Genomic DNA, 20,000 nt, shown 5'->3' on the forward strand with positions numbered 1-20,000 from the left:
GTTTTACGTTTTCCTTGTTCATCCTTACCTGATAAAAAAGCGAATGCGTGTTTATTCCAAGTGACAGTGGACAGCGTGTTTGAAACACGTCGATTGAGCAATAATGAAATAAAATAAATCAAACCCCGCGTTTCGGCTCCTGTGCTCGGCTCGGGGAAATCACAGGACGGTTTCGATTGGGTTTACCCCAGTTATTTTTAGGCTCAGCTCACCGGACTGGACTCGAACCTGCGATCTAGGACGCCTCCTCTCGTTTGTAAACTTTCTGATGTTCTAAACTTACTTTTTTGGGTTAGTATTCCCCCGACTGCCAGCACACCAATGCCAAGTAAAACGGGTCCAGACAGAGCTCTCTCCTGCAGAGAAAACACAGAGGAAGTTTATTACACAGCAGAGAAGAGAAGAGGTACTGGGTAGTAAATGTTATTTCCTAATTGCTTATGCTGTATTTACAGTATAATCGCAAATCTCGAAAAAACTACTCGCTTCTAAATCTTTTGTAGTCATCTTTGTATTACTTTAGTATAAATGCATGTCCTGCGCCTGTCTGTTGCTGCTCTGTACTACCATTACTCACTGAGTTATATGCTTTAAAGCAATTTGAGTTGATGATCTATTCGTTTTATAGAAATAAAGTAGATGTATTAACCTTGCAGGTACGTGTCACTGAAAACCAAACTCTGGATGGTGTGACAACTGAGCTGGGTCCAGCTTATCGGCTGAAAGGGAAACGACCCTGTCTCTCTGTAAAGGTATAATAATTGTGTGCTGACTCTGTATAGTGGAACACTGCTCGGGTTTCCTAACACTGATGTGTTGAGCTGTTCTCGTTTGCGCAAACTCATAAAGCTTTATATCTCTGGTGCAGCTGGCTTTTTTAGTTGCGGACCTGAAAGGTTCCACGACGAGGCTTAAAACATACCCAAGATTTCAAGGTACTTCTAACATTTGAGAGTTCCGCTAAACCTCTCCAAACGCAAGAGCTGCAAACAAACTTCTAATGAAGTTCAATGAAGGGTGGAGTCGGGTGCCTCGGTTGTCAGGAAAGCCGGCAGACACAAGGGGGGCGCCCCCGGGACCAGGGTTTGAACGCAGCTGCTCTTAAAAAACTCCACCTGGGGAAACCGTCACGCCTCAGCTCTGCGGATAAATCTCAGACACGTTTAACACAAGCAGCGATTTACTTACAGAAAGGCGTTTTTTGCATTTCAGTTTAATGAACTGCATCCATAGCAAACACCCCCACCTGCTGGTCACAACAAGCAACTGCAGTATCTAGAAATCTTAAGACGGTACTGAGTGTTCAATCTGCATCGTTTCCTCCGCATGGCAGTTCTCTCAGTGTCTTCAGTGTGAATTCAAGGACTAACGTCTGCCCTCGTTACTGCACTGTGAATCAGGACAGCCCTGGCTATAGGACTACAGCTCCCAGCATGCCTCTGCACCCGCGGGCCGTGGCGAGGGATGCTGGGAGCTGTAGTTCTTTAACTCCAGAGCTCTGGCTGTGTTCTTGTATCTCCATTCCAACGTCTCAGGTCAGCTGCTTGCCGCAGTGTAACACAGCCAGGGTCTCTATAGCAGAGACAACGCCATGAAGTTTGGTGTGACAGTAGGGTGTGCTGTTATATTAGTGTTTGGGATTGTCTGTCCGTCTGTCTGTCTATCTACTGTATCTATCTATCTATCTATCTATCTATCTATCTATCTATCTATCTATCTGTCTATTCATCTATCTCAGCATCTGTCTGTCCGGGTCTCTCTAAAAACCATCGAGGGAGACAGAGTCGTAGCAGACAGGTCTAGAGAGATCTGTGGTTTCAGTGAGAAGATAGGTCTTAGTTGTTTCTCTCTCCTGGAGCTCCAATTCTGTTTTCAACACAAAGAGTTCTAATGTTTACTCTTCTCACAGACTAGTCACAAATTAGTTGTTTCTCTCTCTCTCTCTCTCTCTGTCCTCAGTCTCTCTCTCTCTCTGTTTCTCTCTCTCTCTCTCTCCTCTCAGTGTTTCAGAGGTCTTCTCTCAATCACACTCTCCTTCTCTCTCCTCGCTCTGCTGTTATCTTGAGCTCTGTGACTCAACCAGTCTTAGTGTTCTCTCTCTCTCTCTCTCTCTCTCTCTCTCATCACCCACGTCCCCCTCAACTCCTCGCCTCTGACGTCTCTCTCTCTCTCTGTCTCTCTCTCTCTCTCTCTCTCTGTTTCAGTGTCTGTCTCTTAGTGTTTCTGACAATAAGATAGGGGCTTAGAGATAAGAAAAGTGTCATGTCAGAGATCTAACAGTGTTATTCTTCCCGTCTCGCTCTCCATCTCTCATTGCTTCTGTCCTCTCCTCTTTCGTTCTCTCTCTCTCTCCCCCCCTCTCTCTCTGCTGAGAGACGTATGGGGTCTACCCGTACCTTTGCTCCCCCTGCCCTCGCCTCCACCTCGCTCCTCGCCTCTCCCCCTCTCACTTCTCTTCGCCCTCCCCACTTCTCCTCCTCGGGTCTCTCTCTTAGGTGTTTCTCTGCCTCTCTACTCTCTCTGTTCAGTGTCTGCTCTTAGCGTTTCTCCTTAGAGGAGAGGGAGGAGGAGAGAGAGGAGCGTTCTCGCTACTCTCTCTCGCTCTATAAGACTCCCCCTCTCTCTCTGTCTCAGTGCCTTCCACTCATTGTCCTCTATCCTCTCCCTAATTCCCTATAAGACCCCTGCACAGCCAGCCTGTCTCGCGCACACTCCCGCCCCCCCCCCCCCCCCCCCCCCCCCCCCCCCCCCCCCCCCCCCGCCCCCCCGTGAACTCGTAACTCTTCTCTGTATCCCCCCCCAGATGGGCAGTGAAACGGGGAGCGAGAGAGGAGTAGAGAGAGATAGGAGTCTGAGAGACAAGAAGAGTAGGTTAGGTATAGATAGAATATACCGTCCACAGGCCATCCCCCCCACCCCTCCACACAACCCTTGTCTTTACCACCAACAAACCACCCCTCTCATAAATTCAAATAACCCCCCCCTAACCCCCCCCCAACCGGCCCAAATACACCTAACACACACACACACCACACACACCCCCCCTCGTAGTTTTCTTTTTGGCTATCGCAATTTATTAAGGTTGGTGTAAATCTTCAAAATATTATCACCTGTATGGACCTTGACAAAAAAAAAATGGTTTTTGGTTTCTTTTTGAATCCCTCGCTGTCGTGTTCTCCTTGCCCACGCAACGCTGGACTGGTGCTCCGTTGACCCGAAGCTCTTAATCACCTGACTAGCGAGACAGTTGATTGTAAACAAGGGCAGCGAGCCTTTAAATGGAGGGGCCAGTGATCCTGTTAATAATTTTAATTCACACAACTATGGGACACTTGGAGCCATACCCCTTGTACTCTGTCTCGTACATTTTGGGGATCCCCATGATTTCGGGGACGCCCCCATGCCGTGGCAGGCCCCAGGGGGTGTCTACGGGACAGTAACGGTCCTGCCCCTTGCTGGGGTGCTCAGGAGAGCAATACGATTCTCGGGAGAGGCTCTTCAGCCCCTTGTAGGGCACTGGGACAGTCCTGGGAGACAAACGAGGGAAGCATTGCCCGGTGGGCGTGGCCCCGTGGAAAGGGGCAGGACCCGGTCCGGAAGCCCCGCCCAGTGGGCGGTCCGTGGGGTGGAAGAAGTCGGCCTGGAAGCTTTTGATTGGCCCATACAATTCATCCCTGCGGAATTAAAAGGAAATTAATATACACTGTATAAAACCCTGGACTGAACTACAGCAGCTGCCCAGCACTGAGGGGTCTCTATACAGTACAGTGCGCTGGCATTGCCTGCTGTGTGCTGGGCAGAGCCTGGCTGTGCTGTGCTGTGCCCAGGGCAATGCGAAGCTGTATAACACTGATACAAAACCCTGGACTGAACTACAGCAGCTGCCCAGCACTGAGGGGTCTCTATACAGTACAGTGCGCTGGCATTGCCCGCTGTGTGCTGGGCAGAGCCTGGCTGTGCTGTGCTGTGCCCAGGGCAATGCGAAGCTGTATAACACTGATACAAAACCCTGGACTGAACTACAGCAGCTGCCCAGCACTGAGGGGTCTCTATACAGTACAGTGCGCTGGCATTGCCCGCTGTGTGCTGGGCAGAGCCTGGCTGTGCTGTGCTGTGCCCAGGGCAATGCGAAGCTGTATAACACTGATATAAAACCCTGGACAGAACTACAGCAGCTACACAACATGGTGCCTAGGGCAGATAGTTCGCTATGCTTTAACAGCTGTGGCAAAACCCTGGCTGTGCTGTGCTGTACCTAGGGCAATGCGAAGCTGTATAACACTGATACAAAACCCTGGACTGAACTATAGCAGCTGCCCAGCACTGAGGGGTCTCTATACAGTACAGTGCGCTGGCATTGCCCGCTGTGTGCCGGGCAGAGCCTGGCTGTGCTGTGCTGTACTGTCCCGGACGCCAACGACAGTACAACGGTGTCCCGTACACGTTTTTCGACGGAGGTATTGTCTCTGTTACTGGCTCTCCCTGAACAGCCATGTCGTGACGGGTCGTGACGCCCACCGAGATAAATGTCACGCGCGTAACGGGCACACTACCCGTCTGTGGACCGACACAACACGAAAACTGCGACACCTTCGAGAGTTTGTTCGACTGTCCTGGGCAATGCACTTGCGACTTAAAATTGACTACAATTTTTGTGACATAAACAACACACGCCACCTGAAAAAAGAGTATAACACGGTGTCTCTCTATCCCAGCACATGTCTCGCTCCTTGACGCCAGCGTTTCGGACCTACATTGCCGGCATCTTACCTGGTCCTGCATCTTTGCAACTGTCGCCATATGGTAGCCAGACTCTCTCTCATAGATACCTATGTCATGCAGGCCGGTCGACTGGTAACTAGACGCATGGACTAAGTTACGAACACGATCGCGGATGTAACACACTCGCTCTGACCTATTGTCTCTCTATTGTTTTCGAAGTCCTGCTCGGTCTCTACGTCGCTGACTCCCCAAGAGAGCATGGTAACGAGACCCCCATTTCATACCCCTTCTTCTAACGCTTCCGTCAGCTCTCCCGTTCAATCCTTCGAGGCATCTACCCAGCTCTCTCCTACTCGGTACACTGATAAACAGTGAGATTTCGAAGCAGCATTAGAGAGGAGTCTCTCCATCTCTATCCTTAAGTCAGTCCTCTCTCTCTCTCCAGCTCTGTCTCCTCTCCTTTGCCGGATAGTGGGGTCTCTGACCTAGTTAGAAAATCGATGAGAATGTCTCTGACTTCCCTCTAGCTCTCTCTCTCTCTCTCTCTCTCTCTGTTCTCTCTCTCTCTCTCTCTCTCTCTCTCTCCCCCCTCTCCTCTCCTATCTCTCCCTCTCTCTCTCCTCCTCTCTCTCTCTCTCCTCTCTCCTCTCTCTCTCCCCCTCTCCTCTCTCTCTCTCCTCTCTCTCTCTCTCTCTCTCTCTCTCTCTCTCTCTCTCTCTCCTCTCTCAAAAAATCTCTCTCTCTCTCTCTCTCCTCCCTCCTCTCTCCTCCTCTCCTCGCTCTCTCCTCGCTCCTGAGACCCTCTATCCTCCTCTCTCTCGCTCTACCACCCTCTTCCCCTTCAGAGCGCCTTCTCTAGTCTCAGGAGCTCCTCCTCTCCTCTAAAATCCTCTAGGGATCTCTAACCCTCTCTCCTCTCTCTACTCTCTCTCCCTCGTACGTCCTATCTGCACACTCCTCTCCCGTCTGGGAGGGAGGGGGGCAGAGGGGGGAGGTGGAGCGAGAGGAGAGAGGAGAGAGAGAGGGGAGGGTAGAGAGAGAGAGGAGAGAGGAGAGAGAGAGAGGAGTACGAGATCCGCTCAAACTCGAGTTTTCTTCCTCCTCGTTGTCTCCCCGTAGTTTTTTGGGGGATCCCTTTTCTCAGTTTCTTCCTCCCCCCACTCGGAGCCCTCATACCCTCTCCCTCTGAGGGGACCGGCTTCTCTCTCGCTGGGAGTCTCTTTCATGTCTCCTCTCGGGAGGAGAAGACCCTCTCTCTCTCCTCTCTTCTCTCTCTCTCTCCTCTCTCTCTCTCCTCTCCTCCTCTCTCTCTCTCTCTCTCTCCTCTCTCTCTCTCTCTCTCTCTCTCTCTCTCTCCTCTCTCTCACCTGTGATGGTCCGTCTCTCTGATGATCGTTCAGTTTGGGTTCACTCTCTCCCAGTGTGACCCCTGTCCCAGGAGAAGGGGGGGCCTCTCCCTGGAATTTGTCCCGAAACTCGCTGACCCAGCGCACCCCCCCTCCCAGCCCCCTGCCCCGCAGCTGAAGAAGCGACAAAGACACACAGCGAATTGTCTAATATTAAATTATAATTAAATAAAAAATTAACTTTAAGTATAAATTATTTAATTGCAATAAACGGGCTTTTGAGCGGAAAGTAAATATAATTTATTGTTATTTGTAAAAGTAAAAAAATTTGAAAATCTTTTTAAAGCATATTTTTATTTTTGTAAAAATATTAGTTTTTCTTATTGAAAAACTTTTTAAAAATTTTTCGTTTTAATATTTTTACACGTTTTCAAATTCAAGAATTTTTAAAACTTTAATTTTATTTTTAAACAATTTATGGAATTTAATATTCTGTTGCATTTTTTTTACCGTATATGAAATATATTTTATATAATTATATATAATTATATTATTTTATATATTTAGATGATATATGTGTCAAACACAATCTATATAGACACACACACACATAAATATCTATATATGATAGTATATATGATATATATCAATATATCCATCACAGATAGAAATATATTGTGTGTGTTCCATCACAATGTAGATAGTGTGTGTTGTTGGTGTTCTAGATAGATTTATAGATAGTGTGTGTAGGTTATCTATAGTATATATGTGTGTTCAGTATAGATAGATATATTGGTGTGTGTTATAGATATATGTCTCTCATCCACACACCACACACACACACACAAATCTATCTATATCTATCCACACACACAATAAGATGATATATATGTGTGTTATAGATACTAGATAAACAGTAGTTGTGGTGTGTTCGATGTTGGATAAGATTGGTGTAGTGTGTGTTTGTGTTGTGTTATAGGAGATAGAGATCTCTGTGTGATAGGTGTGTGTGTTAGATAAGCATAGAGATCAGATAGGTGTATGTGTGTGTTATAGACATAGAGACCATATCTCTAGGTGGTGTGTATGTTATAGAGATAGTAGCTCAATAGGTGTGTGGTGTGTGTGTGTTACCAGATATAAGATCTATATCCACTCACACACACACACATATCTCTATCTCTATCTATCCACACACTATCTCTATCTCATCCACACACACACAATATCTACAAATAACACACACACACACACACACACACAATATCTCTATCTCTATCTATCCACACACACACACAATATCTCTATCTCTATCTATCCACACACACACAATATCTCTATCTCTACACACACACACACAATATCTCTATCTCTACCCACACACACACACAATATCTCTATCTCTACCCACACACACACACAATATCTCTATCTCTACCCACACACACACACAATATCTCTATCTCTATGTGATTATATCCAGATACACATATCATAGGTGCTGTGTCTATCCATAGAGATAGGAGTATGGTGTGTGTGTTTATAGAGATAGGGTGGTGGTCGGATAGTTGATAGAGCTAGAGATAGCCATAGGTGTGTGTGGTGTTGCCACACACCACACACACATCTGTTATAGGACACAGAGATAGTTCTCTACCTCTATCTATCCACACACACACACACACACAATATCTCTATCTCTACACACACACACACACACAATATCTCATCACATACACATCACACACACACACACAATATCTCTATCTCTATCTATCACACACACACAACATCATTGTCTGTGTGTGTGTCTATCCACAGACTACACAGAGATAGAAGTGTCTCATCTGCTATCTATCCACACACACACACACACACACACAACACACAATATAGAGATGGTGTGTTGTGTGTATGTTATAGGATAGATAGGTGTGTGGTGTTGGTGTGGTTAGAGATAAGATAGGGTTAGTGTGGTGTGTGTAGATAGAGATAGATAGGTGTGTGTTGTGTGTGTCTAGATAGAGACCCACACACACATACTCGTCTCTATCTATCCCACATAGGTGTGCTGTCTTGTGTGTTATAGAGACAGAGATACACATATCTCCTGTGTGTGTGTGGTGTATTGTAGAGATAGAGACACATGGGGTGGTATGTGGTATCTCTCTCGATCTCTATCCACACACACACACACACACAATATCTCTATATCTATCCACACACACACACACACACAATATCTCTATCTCTATCTATCCACACACACACACACAATATCTCTATCTCTATCCACACACACACACACACACAATATCTCTATCTCTATCTATCCACACACACACAATATTCTATCTTATCGCACACACACCCACCTAATATCTCTACACACACACACCACACACACACACACACACAATATCCTCCACTCTTATAGAGATACGAGATAGATAGGTCTTTGTGTGTGTGGTGGTGATCCACACCCACACACACACCAATCTCTCTATCTACGCTCTATCACAGAGTTATCTCTATCTCTATCCACACACACACACACACACACAATTCTATATCTCTATCTACACACACACACACTGGTCTCTATGTCTAGAGAGATAAGGGAAGGATAGGGGTGACATATCTCTATCTACTACACACCACACACACACACAATATCTCTATCTCTATCCACACACACACACACACACAATATCTCTATCTCTATCTATCCACACACACACACACACACAATATCTCTATCTCTATCCACACACACACACAATATCTCTATCTATCCACACACACACACACACAATATCTCTATCTCTATCTACCACACACACACACACAATATCTCTATCTCTATCCACACACACACACACACACACACACAAATATCGCTTCATCTCAGTGAAACTGCCTCTGTGTTGGAGTCATTGTAGTTTATATCTGCACACACACATTTTATTTCTGATCAGTTTATTTATCCCTCACCCTGTCCTCCAGCTCGTCAACGCTGCTCAGCGTCCAATGAGGAAGGGCCCTGGGGAGGCGGGGCTGGGCTAAGGGCCCGCCCACACGCTTCCTGTCGTGCACAGTGCGCGAAGTGGTGTGGAAACGGTTAACGACCTCGTCGAAGGAGGAGACCAGTGGAGCCCCCTGGAGGCGAGGAGGGAGAACTGCAGGGAGAGAGGACTGAGAGGGAGGGAAGGAGGGACAGAGGGAGGGTAGGGGGAGGGAGGGAGGAGAGAGAGAGGGGGGAGAGAGGGGGACAGAGAGAGAGAGGAGAGAGAGAGAGAGACAGAGAGAGAGGGAGGTTGACATAGAGAGAGGGGGAGGAGAGAGAGCGAGAGAGAGGGTGGGTGCTAGTGCTAGAGAAGACGGATAGGCTCCCTTGTTGTACAGAGAGAGAGAGAGGTCAGGTAAACTATCGCTTAGAAGTGTCCCACAGTAAAAGCACAGCACAGGAGACAGAAAGAGAGAGGTCTGGTAAAGCATACTTTTAAGACATGGAACACAACCTTCCGTAATATCAAAAATAGAATGGTCGTGTGTATGGTGTAAAAAACCCACTCGTCAATCATAGACGTGGGGACAAGAATCTCTAGAACAGGGAAGCATTGTAAAGCACAGAGAGTTCTGGTAAAGCACAGGGAAGCATTGTTAAAGCACAGAGAGGTCTGGTAAAGCATAGGGAAGCATTGTAAAGCACAGAGAGGTCTGGTAAAGCACAGGGAAGCATTGTAAAGCACAGAGAGGTCTGGTAAAGCATAGGGAAGCATTGTACAGCACAGAGAGGTCTGGTAAAGCATAGGGAAGCATTGTAAAGCACAGAGAGGTCTTGGTAAAGCATAGGGAAAGCATTGTAAAGCACAGAGAGGTCTGGTAAAGCCAGGGAACATTGCAGGGGTCTTGTAAAGCACAAGAGAGAGGTAAAGCATAGGGTATGTAAAGCACAGAGAGGCATAAGGGAAGCATTGTAAAGCACAGAGAGGTCTGGTAAAGCATAGGGAAGCATTGTAAAGCACAGAGAGGTCTGGTAAAGCATAGGGAAGCATTGTAAAGCACAGAGAGGTCTGGTAAAGCACAGGGAAGCATTGTAAAGCACAGAGTGGTCTGTAAAGCACAGGGAAGCATTGTAAAGCAAAGAGAGGTCTGGTAAAGCATAGGGAAGCATTGTAAAGCACAGAGAGGTCTGGTAAAGCACAGGGAAGCATTGTAAAGCACAGAGAGGGGTAAAGCATAGGGGAGCATTGTAAAGCACAGAGGGGGCTGGTAAAGCAGGGGGAAGCATTGTAAAGCACAGAGAGGTCTGGTAAAGCATAGGGAAGCATTGTAAAGCACAGAGAGGTCTGGTAAAGCATAGGGAAGCATTGTAAAGCACAGAGAGGTCTGGTAAAGCACAGGGAAGCATTGTAAAGCACAGAGAGGTCTGGTAAAGCATAGGGAAGCATTGTAAAAGCACAGAGAGGTCTGGTAAAGCACAGGGAAGCATTGTAAAGCACAGAGAGGTCTGGTAAAGCATAGGGAAGCATTGTAAAGCACAGAGAGGTCTGGTAAAGCATAGGGAAGCATTGTAAAGCACAGAGAGGTCTGGTAAAGCATAGGGAAGCATTGTAAAGCACAGAGAGGTCTGGTAAAGCACAGGGAAGCATTGTAAAGCACAGAGAGGTCTGGTAAAGCAAAGGGAAGCATTGTAAAAGCACAGAGAGGTCTGGTAAAGCACAGGGAAGCATTGTAAAGCACAGAGAGGTCTGGTAAAGCATAGGGAAGCATTGTAAAGCACAGAGAGGTCTGGTAAAGCATAGGGAAGCATTGTAAAGCACAGAGAGGTCTGGTAAAGCACAGGGAAGCATTGTAAAGCACAGAGAGGTCTGGTAAAGCATAGGGAAGCATTGTAAAGCACAGAGAGGTCTGGTAAAGCATAGGGAAGCATTGTAAAGCACAGAGAGGTCTGGTAAAGCATAGGGGAGCATTGTAAAGCACAGAGAGGTCTGGTAAAGCACAGGGAAGCATTGTAAAGCACAGAGAGGTCTGGTAAAGCATAGGGAAGCATTGTAAAGCACAGAGAGGTCTGGTAAAGCATAGGGAAGCATTGTAAAGCACAGAGAGGTCTGGTAAAGCATAGGGAAGCATTGTAAAGCACAGAGAGGTCTGGTAAAGCACAGGGAAGCATTGTAAAGCACAGAGAGGTCTGGTAAAGCACAGGGAAGCATTGTAAAGCACAGAGAGGTCTGGTAAAGCATAGGGAAGCATTGTAAAGCACAGAGAGGTCTGGTAAAGCATAGGGAAGCATTGTAAAGCACAGAGAGGTCTGGTAAAGCACAGGGAAGCATTGTAAAGCACAGAGAGGTCTGGTAAAGCATAGGGAAGCATTGTAAAGCACAGAGAGGTCTGGTAAAGCACAGGGAAGCATTGTAAAGCACAGAGAGGTCTGGTAAAGCACAGGGAAGCATTGTAAAAGCACAGAGAGGTCTGGTAAAGCACAGGGAAGCATTGTAAAGCACAGAGAGGTCTGGTAAAGCACAGGGAAGCATTGTAAAGCACAGAGAGGTCTGGTAAAGCATAGGGAAGCATTGTAAAGCACAGAGAGGTCTGGTAAAGCACAGGGAAGCATTGTAAAGCACAGAGAGGGGTCTGGTAAAGCACAGGGAAGCATTGTAAAGCACAGAGAGGTCTGGTAAAGCATAGGGAAGCATTGTAAAGCACAGAGAGGTCTGGTAAAGCATAGGGAAGCATTGTAAAGCACAGAGAGGTCTGGTAAAGCATAGGAAAGCATTGTAAAGCACAGAGAGGTCTGGTAAAGCAGGCACAGGGAAGCATTGTAAAGCACAGAGAGGTCTGGTAAAGCACAGGGAAGCATTGTAAAGCACAGAGAGGTCTGGTAAAGCACAGGGAAGCATTGTAAAGCACAGAGAGGTCTGGTAAATTGTTATTTAACTATTAACCAACACAATAAAAAATACAAATAATAACACTTCGTCATAACTAAGAAAAAAACGCGTATTTTATATATATATATATATACTCAATACTCGTTTCAGTACAATGTTTGCACCTACTCGTAGTCGCTGTGGCGGGCAGGGCGGCTCAGGCTGATAGCGGTGCCCGATTGCAGCGCTTGTAAGCGGCGGGTCGTGCCTCCTTGACTCCGAGGCCTCAAACATCTCCGGGTGATAATTGATACTTCTCACAATAACGAGAGATGATCAGCCTGATCGATTATGTGTGATTAACCCTCGGCGAGTCTGTTCCTCTCTCTCTCCTCGGCTCTGTTTGTTGCTAAGGTAACGCGCAGGGTCCGTTGCGTAGCAACTAGTCACTTGATATAATATTATTACATCGTTGTCCTTTTTTAGTCGATGTTTTAGACTTTATCTCTCGGTTTATAATCGATAAACATCTTGATATCCTTAAATACAAAACCAAAACCCTCTTTAAAAACATCAACAAAATATTGTTCACGCGGTTCTGGGGCTGTTTGGGCTTGGGGAAGGTGACACTACTGTTGCTAGGATACTGCTACTAGGATACTGTTGCTAGGATACTGCTGCTAGGATACTGCTACTAGGATACTGCTGCTAGGATACTGCTACTAGGATACTGTTGCTAGGATACTGCTACTAGGATACTGTTGCTAGGATACTGCTACTGGTATACTGCTACTAGGATACTGTTGCTAGGATACTGCTACTAGGATACTGTTGCTAGGATACTGCTACTGGGATACTGTTGCTAGGATGCGGTTACTATACCCTGGCACTGACTGCCACAGAACGCATGAGCATTTTCTGACAGTTTTTAAAACTAATATATATATAATTGTGTTTTTTTCTTAGCGAATGGATTCAGTGAGTTTGGAGAGAGGAGGAGGAAAGCCAGTCTTTCTGTGAAGCGCCGTGTCCGTGTCAGCGCGTTCTCGCTGCAACGCTGTACAGTCACACAGACCCCTGCTTTCAGAGTCATCACCGCTGTTACTGAGCCTCTCAGCTCTGCTTCACAATGGATGCGTTTAGGGGCTTTGCATCGTGGTCTATTACATACCCACGCTGCTCGGAAACGAAAGGAACCAGAGTTTATCTTACATATATATATATATATTAGATGTGTGTGTGTGTGTGTGTGTGTGTGTGTGTGCATGAGTTTGTAATTTCAGTGCTAGACTGAGATTACCGTGTGTGTGTGTGCATGAGTTTGTAATTTCCTATGTGTGTGTCACTGTGTGTACGTCAGTGTCTGTGTGTCTGTGTATGTGTGTCAGTGTGTATGCGTGTGTCACTGTGTGTCAGTGTCCGAGTCCCTTCCCCGAGTTATGTTTGAGGTTTGTTTAGTTTGTCAAACTCCTCTCCTGGGAGGATGGTACAGCGCAGAGAAAGAGAAAACAAGAACACGAGACACGGAGAGAGGATTCGTTTAGAGATCCTGCTTTTATTAAACACCTGGAAATACTGATGAGAGAGAGAGAGAGAGGGGAGAGAAAAAGAGAGAGAGAGAGAGAGAGAGAGGAGGGAGAGGAAGAGAGAGAGAGAGAGAGAGAGAGAGAGAGAGAGAGAGAGAGAGAGAGAGGGGAGAGGGGAGAGAGGAGAGGAGAGAGAGAGAGAGGAGAGAGGAGAGGAGAGAGAGGAGAGAGAGAGAGAGAGAGAGAGAGAGAGAGGAGAGGAGAGGAGAGAGAGAGAGAGGAGAGAGGAGAGAGAGGAGAGAGAGGAGAGAGGAGAGAGGAGAGAGAGGAGAGAGAGGGAGAGAGAGAGAGAGAGGGGAGAGAGGAGAGGGAGAGAGGGAGTAGGGGCTCGTGACATCCAGGTTTAACCCTTTCAATCCCCTGTATTAACCTTCATGAGTAGCTGGTGTGTTGTGTTGGTGCAACTCATGAGTAGCTGGTGTGTTTGTGTTGGTGTAACTCATGAGTAGCTGGTGTGTTGTGTTGGTGTAACTCATGAGTAGCTGTTGTGTTGGTGTAACTCATGAGTAGCTGGTGTGTTGTGTTGGTGTAACTCACAAGTAGCTGGTGTGTAACTCACGAGTAGCTGGTGTGTAACTCACGAGTAGCTGGTGTGTTGCTGGCGGCGCCGGGCGCTTCGCAGCTTCTCGAATCGGGCCTCCATCTCCTCCAGAACCTTGGGGGTGTACCGGACCACGAGCTTCACAGAACCGTGGGCCGCCTTCAAGAGCTCCACCGCCTTCTCATGATGCTCCCCTTCCACACTCTGAGATCAGAGAGGAGAGATCAGAGAGGAATCACAGGGGGGAATGAGAGAGGAGATCACAGCGCTGCCTTCAAGAGCTCCAGCACCTTCTCATGATGCTCCCCTTCCACACTCTGAGATCAGAGAGGAGAGATCAGAGAGGAATCACAGGGGGGAATGAGAGAGGAGATCACAGCGCTGCCTTCAAGAGCTCCAGCACCTTCTCATGATGCTCCCCTTCCACACTCTGAGATCAGAGAGATCAGAGAGGAATCACAGGGGGGAATGAGAGAGGAGATCACAGCGCTGCCTTCAAGAGCTCCAGCACCTTCTCATGATGCTCCCCTTCCACACTCTGAGATCAGAGAGATCAGAGAGGAATCACAGGGGGGAATGAGAGAGGAGATCACAGCTCTGCCTTCAAGAGCTCCAGCACCTTCTCATGATGCTCCCCTTCCACACTCTGAGATCAGAGAGATCAGAGAGGAATCACAGGGGGGAATGAGAGAGGAGATCACAGCGCTGCCTTCAAGAGCTCCAGCACCTTCTCATGATGCTCCCCTTCCACACTCTGAGATCAGAGAGATCAGAGAGGAATCACAGGGGGGAATGAGAGAGGAGATCACAGCACTGCCTTCAAGAGCTCCAGCACCTTCTCATGATGCTCCCCTTCCACACTCTGAGATCAGAGAGATCAGAGAGGAATCACAGGGGGGAATGAGAGAGGAGATCACAGCGCTGCCTTCAAGAGCTCCAGCACCTTCTCATGATGCTCCCCTTCCACACTCTGAGATCAGAGAGGAGAGATCAGAGAGGAATCACAGGGGGGAATGAGAGAGGAGATCACAGCTCTGCCTTCAAGAGCTCCAGCACCTTCTCATGATGCTCCCCTTCCACACTCTGAGATCAGAGAGATCAGAGAGGAATCACAGGGGGGAATGAGAGAGGAGATCACAGCGCTGCCTTCAAGAGCTCCAGCACCTTCTCATGATGCTCCCCTTCCACACTCTGAGATCAGAGAGGAGAGATCAGAGAGGAATCACAGGGGGGAATGAGAGAGGAGATCACAGCGCTGCCTTCAAGAGCTCCAGCACCTTCTCATGATGCTCCCCTTCCACACTCTGAGATCAGAGAGATCAGAGAGGAATCACAGGGGGGAATGAGAGAGGAGATCACAGCGCTGCCTTCAAGAGCTCCAGCACCTTCTCATGATGCTCCCCTTCCACACTCTGAGATCAGAGAGGAGAGATCAGAGAGGAGATCAGAGGGGAAGCAGAGAGGAGATCAGAGGGGAAGCAGAGAGGAGATCAGAGGGGAAGCAGAGAGGAGATCAGAGGGGAAGCAGAGAGGAGATCAGAGGGGAAGCAGAGAGGAATAATAAAACCAATACTGATAATAATAATTACAATAGCAATACTAATAATAATAATAACTCTGTTAAGAGCGGCCGCTTTCTCACCACCCCGTTGACGGACAGCAGCTGGTCCCCTCTCTTCAGCCCCCCGTGCCGGTCGGCCACGCCCCCCGGGATGACTCGAGATCAGAGGGGAAGCAGAGAGGAGATCAGAGGGGAAGCAGAGAGGAGATCAGAGGGGAAGCAGAGAGGAGATCAGAGGGGAAGCAGAGAGGAGATCACAGGGGAAGCAGAGAGGAATAATAAAACCAATACTGATAATAATAATTACAATAGCAATACTAATAATAATAATAACTCTGTTAAGAGCGGCCGCTTTCTCACCACCCCGTTGACGGACAGCAGCTGGTCCCCTCTCTTCAGCCCCCCGTGCCGGTCGGCCACGCCCCCCGGGATGACTCTGGAAATGTAGATGGGGGAGTTCTGCTCCTTGCCCCCCATGATGTTGAACCCGAGCCCCTCGTCCGTCTTGGGCAGCTCCACCACGCGGGGGTGGGCGTGGCCATCGCTCGCCGCGAACGCCGCCACCGTTGCCTGGGGAGAGACCAGAGAGGAACAGAGAGGATTCGCGGGCGAGATCAGGAGGAGAACCAGGAGAGGAGAGCGGACAGAAACCAGGAGGGGCGTCGGGGAAACTAAAGAGCGAAGCCCGAGACAAAACCAGCATCGAAATCCGAGACAGAGGCGAGGGCGCGAGAATTTACAGCTGCTGGAATGATTGCAGAAACTCAGAGAAATCAGAGTTGAAATGAGACGGCGACAGAAATACATTTAAAAACAAAACCGCAATGAACTGACAGGCTCTTAGAAAAATCGCTGCTGAACTCAGAGGTGAACGAATGTCGATCGAGGGGAGACGCGTCACTCTGGAGAAGGGGGGCGGGCAGGATCAGGGAGGGGGTACCTTGGAAGTAGCCTGGGCTCTGATCTCAGCTCCTCCAGAGATATCCAGTGTGTCATACAGCTGCTCATACACCTGAGAGAGAGAGAGAAGACAGGTGAGACAGATCAATACACACCGTGCGAGTGCGTGTGTGAATCTCTAGATCGGATTCGCGTCTCACCTCTCTGATCGCAGCACAGAACTTGCTCTGAAGGACTCTCTGAAGCGCCTGCAGCTTGGGGAGAGGGATCTCGCCACTGCGCTGCAGCTTCTCAAGCAACTCGATCACCCGGCACACATCTGAGAGAGAGAGAGAGAGAGAGAGAGAGAGAGAGAGAGAGAGAGAGAGAGAGAGAGAGATTCTGAGCTCCAAACAGAACTGCAGGTAAACGGAATCTGTGCGGGGAAAGTGTGACACCTGCTGGCGAAACCGTGGAACTGCAGACGATTAACAGAATTGGTTTTTGTATTTTCAATCCACAAATCGCCACTAGACGATTCACAGGATTATAGTTCAAAACACAAACACTGCAAATCAGACACGACTCCTCTCATTACACATAGATAGGCATATACTATAGATAGAGAGTATAGACAGAGATAGATAGACACACACCGAGAAGAGATATTCTCCAGAGGTGCTCGGGAGTAATTTGATCAGATTTCGCTGCTGCCTGTCGGTAACCCCACAAAACAGATTAATAAAATCTATCTCGCTCGCCCCTTTCCAGAAACACACACAGTGACAGTGACAGCGAGTGTGTGCGTGTCAGTGTGTGTCTCCTCTCGCATTATCAGTGACACTGTGTGTGTGTGTGTGTGTGTGTCCTCTCGCATTATCAGTGACACTGTGTGTGTGTGTGTGTGTGTGTGTGTGTGTGTGTCTCGTTCTCAGTGACACTGTGTGTGTGTGTGTGTGTGTGTGTCCTCCTCTGCTTATCAGTTGTGTCTGTGTCGTCGTGCCTCGTGTGTGTGTCTGTGTGTGTGTGTGTGTCTGTTTGTGTGTGTGTGTGTGTGTGTGTCTGTGTGCGTGTCAGTGTGTGCATGTCGGTTTTCTTTCCTGTATGAGAATTGAGCAGAGCGCTCCTGTAAATGCAGCCCTGCGCGCATCGCGTTTATCAACAAGCACCCGGCAAAACTGCAGCATCCAAGCTGAAGAAAATCAAGCGAGGTCGCGTCTGATTCGTGGAGTCCCGACAGCTGAGGCACCTCTGCTCCCGCACAGCCAGCGCTACAGGCAGGGAGGCAGGGAGGCAGGCGTGGAGTCCCGACAGGCAGGCAGGGAGGGGCAGGCAGGCAGCCAGCGCTACAGGCAGGGAGGCAGGCAGGGAGGCAGGCAGGGAGGGAGGCAGGCAGGCAGGCAGGCAAGCAGGCAGGCAGGCAGGCAGGCAGGGAGGCAGGCAGGCAGGCAGGCAGGCAGGGAGACAGGCAGGCAGGCAGGAGGCAGGCAGGCAGGCAGGGAGGGTCTGCCAAAGATGAGCAGTCATGCAGGGAGGGAGGAAGGCAGCGTCAGGCAGGCAGGCAGGCTGCAGCAGACAAGAGACATGCAGGCAGCAGGCAGAGACAGCAGGGACAAGCAGGCAGCAGTGCAGGGAGGCAGGCAAGCAGGCAGGGGAGACAGGTAAGCAGGGAGGCAGGCAGGGAGACAGGGAAGGGTGGCAGCAGGCAGGCAGTCAGAGACAGTCCAGCATGCAGGCAGACACCCAACAGGCAGGCAGGCAGGCAGGAGGACAGGGAGGCAGGGAAGCAGGCAGGCAGGCAGGCAGGCAGGGAGACAGGGAGACAGGCAGGCAGGACAGGGAGGCAGGGACAGCAGGCAGGCAGGCAGGCAGACAGGGAAGCAGGGAGGCAGGCAGGCAGACAGGCAAGCAGGCAGGCAGGAGGGAGGCAGGCAGGGAGGCAGGGAGACAGGGAGGCAGGCAGGCAGGCAGGCAGGCAGGGAGGGACAGGGAAGCAGGGAGGCAGGCAGGCAGGGAGGGCAGGCAGGCAGGCAGGCAGGCAGGCAGGGAGGCAGGGAGGGCAGGCAGGCAGGCAGGGAGGCAGGCAGGCAGGCAGGCAGGCAGAAGCAGGCAGGCAGGCAGGCAGGGAGCAGGCAGCAGGGACAGGGAAGCAGGCAGGCAGGCAGGCAGGCAGCCAGGGAGGCAGGCAGGGAGGCAGGCAGGGAGACAGGGAGGCAGGGGCAGGCAGGAGGCAGGCAGACAGGCAGGCAGGGATCAGGCAGGCAGGGAGGCAGGGGAGCAGGCAGGCAGGCAGGCAGGGCAGGGAGGCACCGTGGAGGCAGGGAGGCAGGCAGGCAGGTCAGGGAGGCATGGAGACAGGAGGCAGGCAGGCAGGGTAGGCAGGCAGGCAGGCAGGGAGGCAGGGGACAGGCAGGCAGGCAGGCAGGCAGGCATGGAGGCAGGCATGTCACCATTAGGGGGCAGGTCAGGAGGCAGGAGGGAGGCAGTCCAGGGAGAGGGAGGCCTCAGCCCGCAGGCAGGGAGACAGGCAGGGAGGGAGGCAGGGAGGCAGTCAGGGAGGCAGCAGGAGTCAGGGAGGCAGGCAGGGAGGGAGGCAGGCAGGAAGGCAGGCAGGCAGGCAGGGAGGCAGGGAGGCAGGCAGGCAGGAGGGAGGCAGGGGAGGCAGGGGGCAGGAGGCCAGGAGGTCCGGCAGGGAGGGTCCCCTGCAGGGATGCAGGGAGGCAGGGAGACAGGAGGCAGGCCTCCGTACCGTCCGTGCAGGGAGGCCAAGACAGGGAGACAGGAGGCAGGGAGAGGCAGGCAGGCAGGCAGGCAGGGAGCAGGGAGGCAGGGAGGCAGGAGGCATGCAGGCAGAACAGGCAGGCAGGGAGCAGGGAGAGGCAGGCAGGTAAGACAGGGAGGCAGGCAGGCAGGGAGCACAGGGAGGGAGGGAGGGAGGCAGGCAGGCAGGGAGACAGGGAGGCAGGCAGGCAGGGAGGCAGGGAGGCAGGGAGGGAGGCAGGCAGGCAGGCAGGCAGGCAGGCAGGGAGGCAGGCAGGCAGGGAGACAGGCTGCGCTCCAGCGTGCACCGCTGCACCGACAAGACAGCCATGCAAACAAACTCTCAGCACTGCCACCGCGCTCCCTGCTCACGGTTACTGCATCTGCGTGCATTTAAAAAAAAATAAAAAAATAAATACAAACAGTCTAATAAAATCCAGCTCTCCGTTTTCATTTTCTGCATTTCTCACCTCGCTCCAAACCCAGCGGCTCAGGCATGCCAGCCATGTTGATTGACGTCAGAGCGCAGTCGAGGGGGAGGGGGCGGGGTTACGCAAATCAGACGTAGTTTCAGCTGTACTGTGAGGGGGGCGTGGTTATGCAAATATATCAGACGTGACGATCTAGCTTTCTATGGGCGGGCGGGGTTATGCAAATATATCAGATGCGGGATCCGGCTATTCCGTGAGGGGGCGTGGTTATGCAAATATATCAGATGCGGGATCCGGCTAT

General features: G+C 50.1%; 2 protein-coding genes across 5 annotated transcripts in view; both read right to left on the bottom strand.

Moving 5' to 3' along the window:
• Window positions 1–12,567, bottom strand: part of zgc:193811 (uncharacterized protein LOC559801 homolog) — a 12,823-nt gene extending 256 nt beyond the window's left edge. Inside the window, exons 1-4 of one of the 2 annotated variants that reach the window (XM_041237727.1) lie at window positions 12,131–12,567; window positions 9,063–9,263; window positions 284–356; window positions 1–28 (exon numbers count right to left, since the gene is read on the bottom strand). The exon at window positions 1–28 is cut by the window's left edge and continues 256 nt beyond it. In XM_041237727.1, the coding sequence (XP_041093661.1) occupies window positions 1–28; window positions 284–356; window positions 9,063–9,263; window positions 12,131–12,235 (407 nt within the window). In that variant the 5' untranslated portion in view covers window positions 12,236–12,567. Of the gene's footprint in view, window positions 29–283; window positions 357–3,212; window positions 3,675–6,089; window positions 6,243–9,062; window positions 9,264–12,130 lie in introns of those variants that run through there. The other variant, XM_041237726.1, reaches the window with a different exon arrangement.
• A 1,374-nt stretch (window positions 12,568–13,941) lies between these two features.
• Window positions 13,942–19,805, bottom strand: lin7b (lin-7 homolog B (C. elegans)). 3 transcript variants are annotated; one of them, XM_041237717.1, is made up of 6 exons: window positions 19,739–19,805; window positions 16,730–16,848; window positions 16,570–16,641; window positions 16,019–16,199; window positions 15,711–15,739; window positions 13,942–14,272 (listed from the first exon to the last, which is right to left on the bottom strand). In XM_041237717.1, exons 1-6 carry the CDS (start codon window positions 19,773–19,775, stop codon window positions 14,105–14,107), a joined length of 606 nt encoding a protein of 201 aa, XP_041093651.1. In that variant the 5' UTR covers window positions 19,776–19,805; the 3' UTR covers window positions 13,942–14,104. The 3 variants fall into 3 exon arrangements, with proteins under 3 accessions (XP_041093651.1, XP_041093650.1, XP_041093653.1); XM_041237716.1 differs by lacking the exon at window positions 15,711–15,739 and having other exon boundaries at window positions 13,945–14,272; window positions 15,990–16,199; XM_041237719.1 differs by lacking the exons at window positions 13,942–14,272; window positions 15,711–15,739 and adding an exon at window positions 15,424–15,480 and having other exon boundaries at window positions 15,990–16,199.
• Window positions 19,806–20,000: the final 195 nt, after the last annotated feature.

This window comes from Polyodon spathula, chromosome 45 (genome assembly GCF_017654505.1).
Source record: "Polyodon spathula isolate WHYD16114869_AA chromosome 45, ASM1765450v1, whole genome shotgun sequence".
Lineage (NCBI taxonomy): Eukaryota > Metazoa > Chordata > Actinopteri > Acipenseriformes > Polyodontidae > Polyodon > Polyodon spathula.

Bases quoted from the DNA above. Each gene is read 5' to 3' on its own strand.
- lin7b (XM_041237717.1), bottom strand. From the start codon at position 19,775: ATGGCTGGCATGCCTGAGCCGCTGGGTTTGGAGCGAG. The intron at 16,849-19,738 runs GTGAGAAATGCA...TCTCTCTCTCAG, and splicing joins GCCGCTGGGTTTGGAGCGAG to ATGTGTGCCGGGTGATCGAG. The intron at 16,200-16,569 runs GTACCCCCTCCC...GTCTCTCCCCAG, and splicing joins GAGCCCAGGCTACTTCCAAG to GCAACGGTGGCGGCGTTCGC.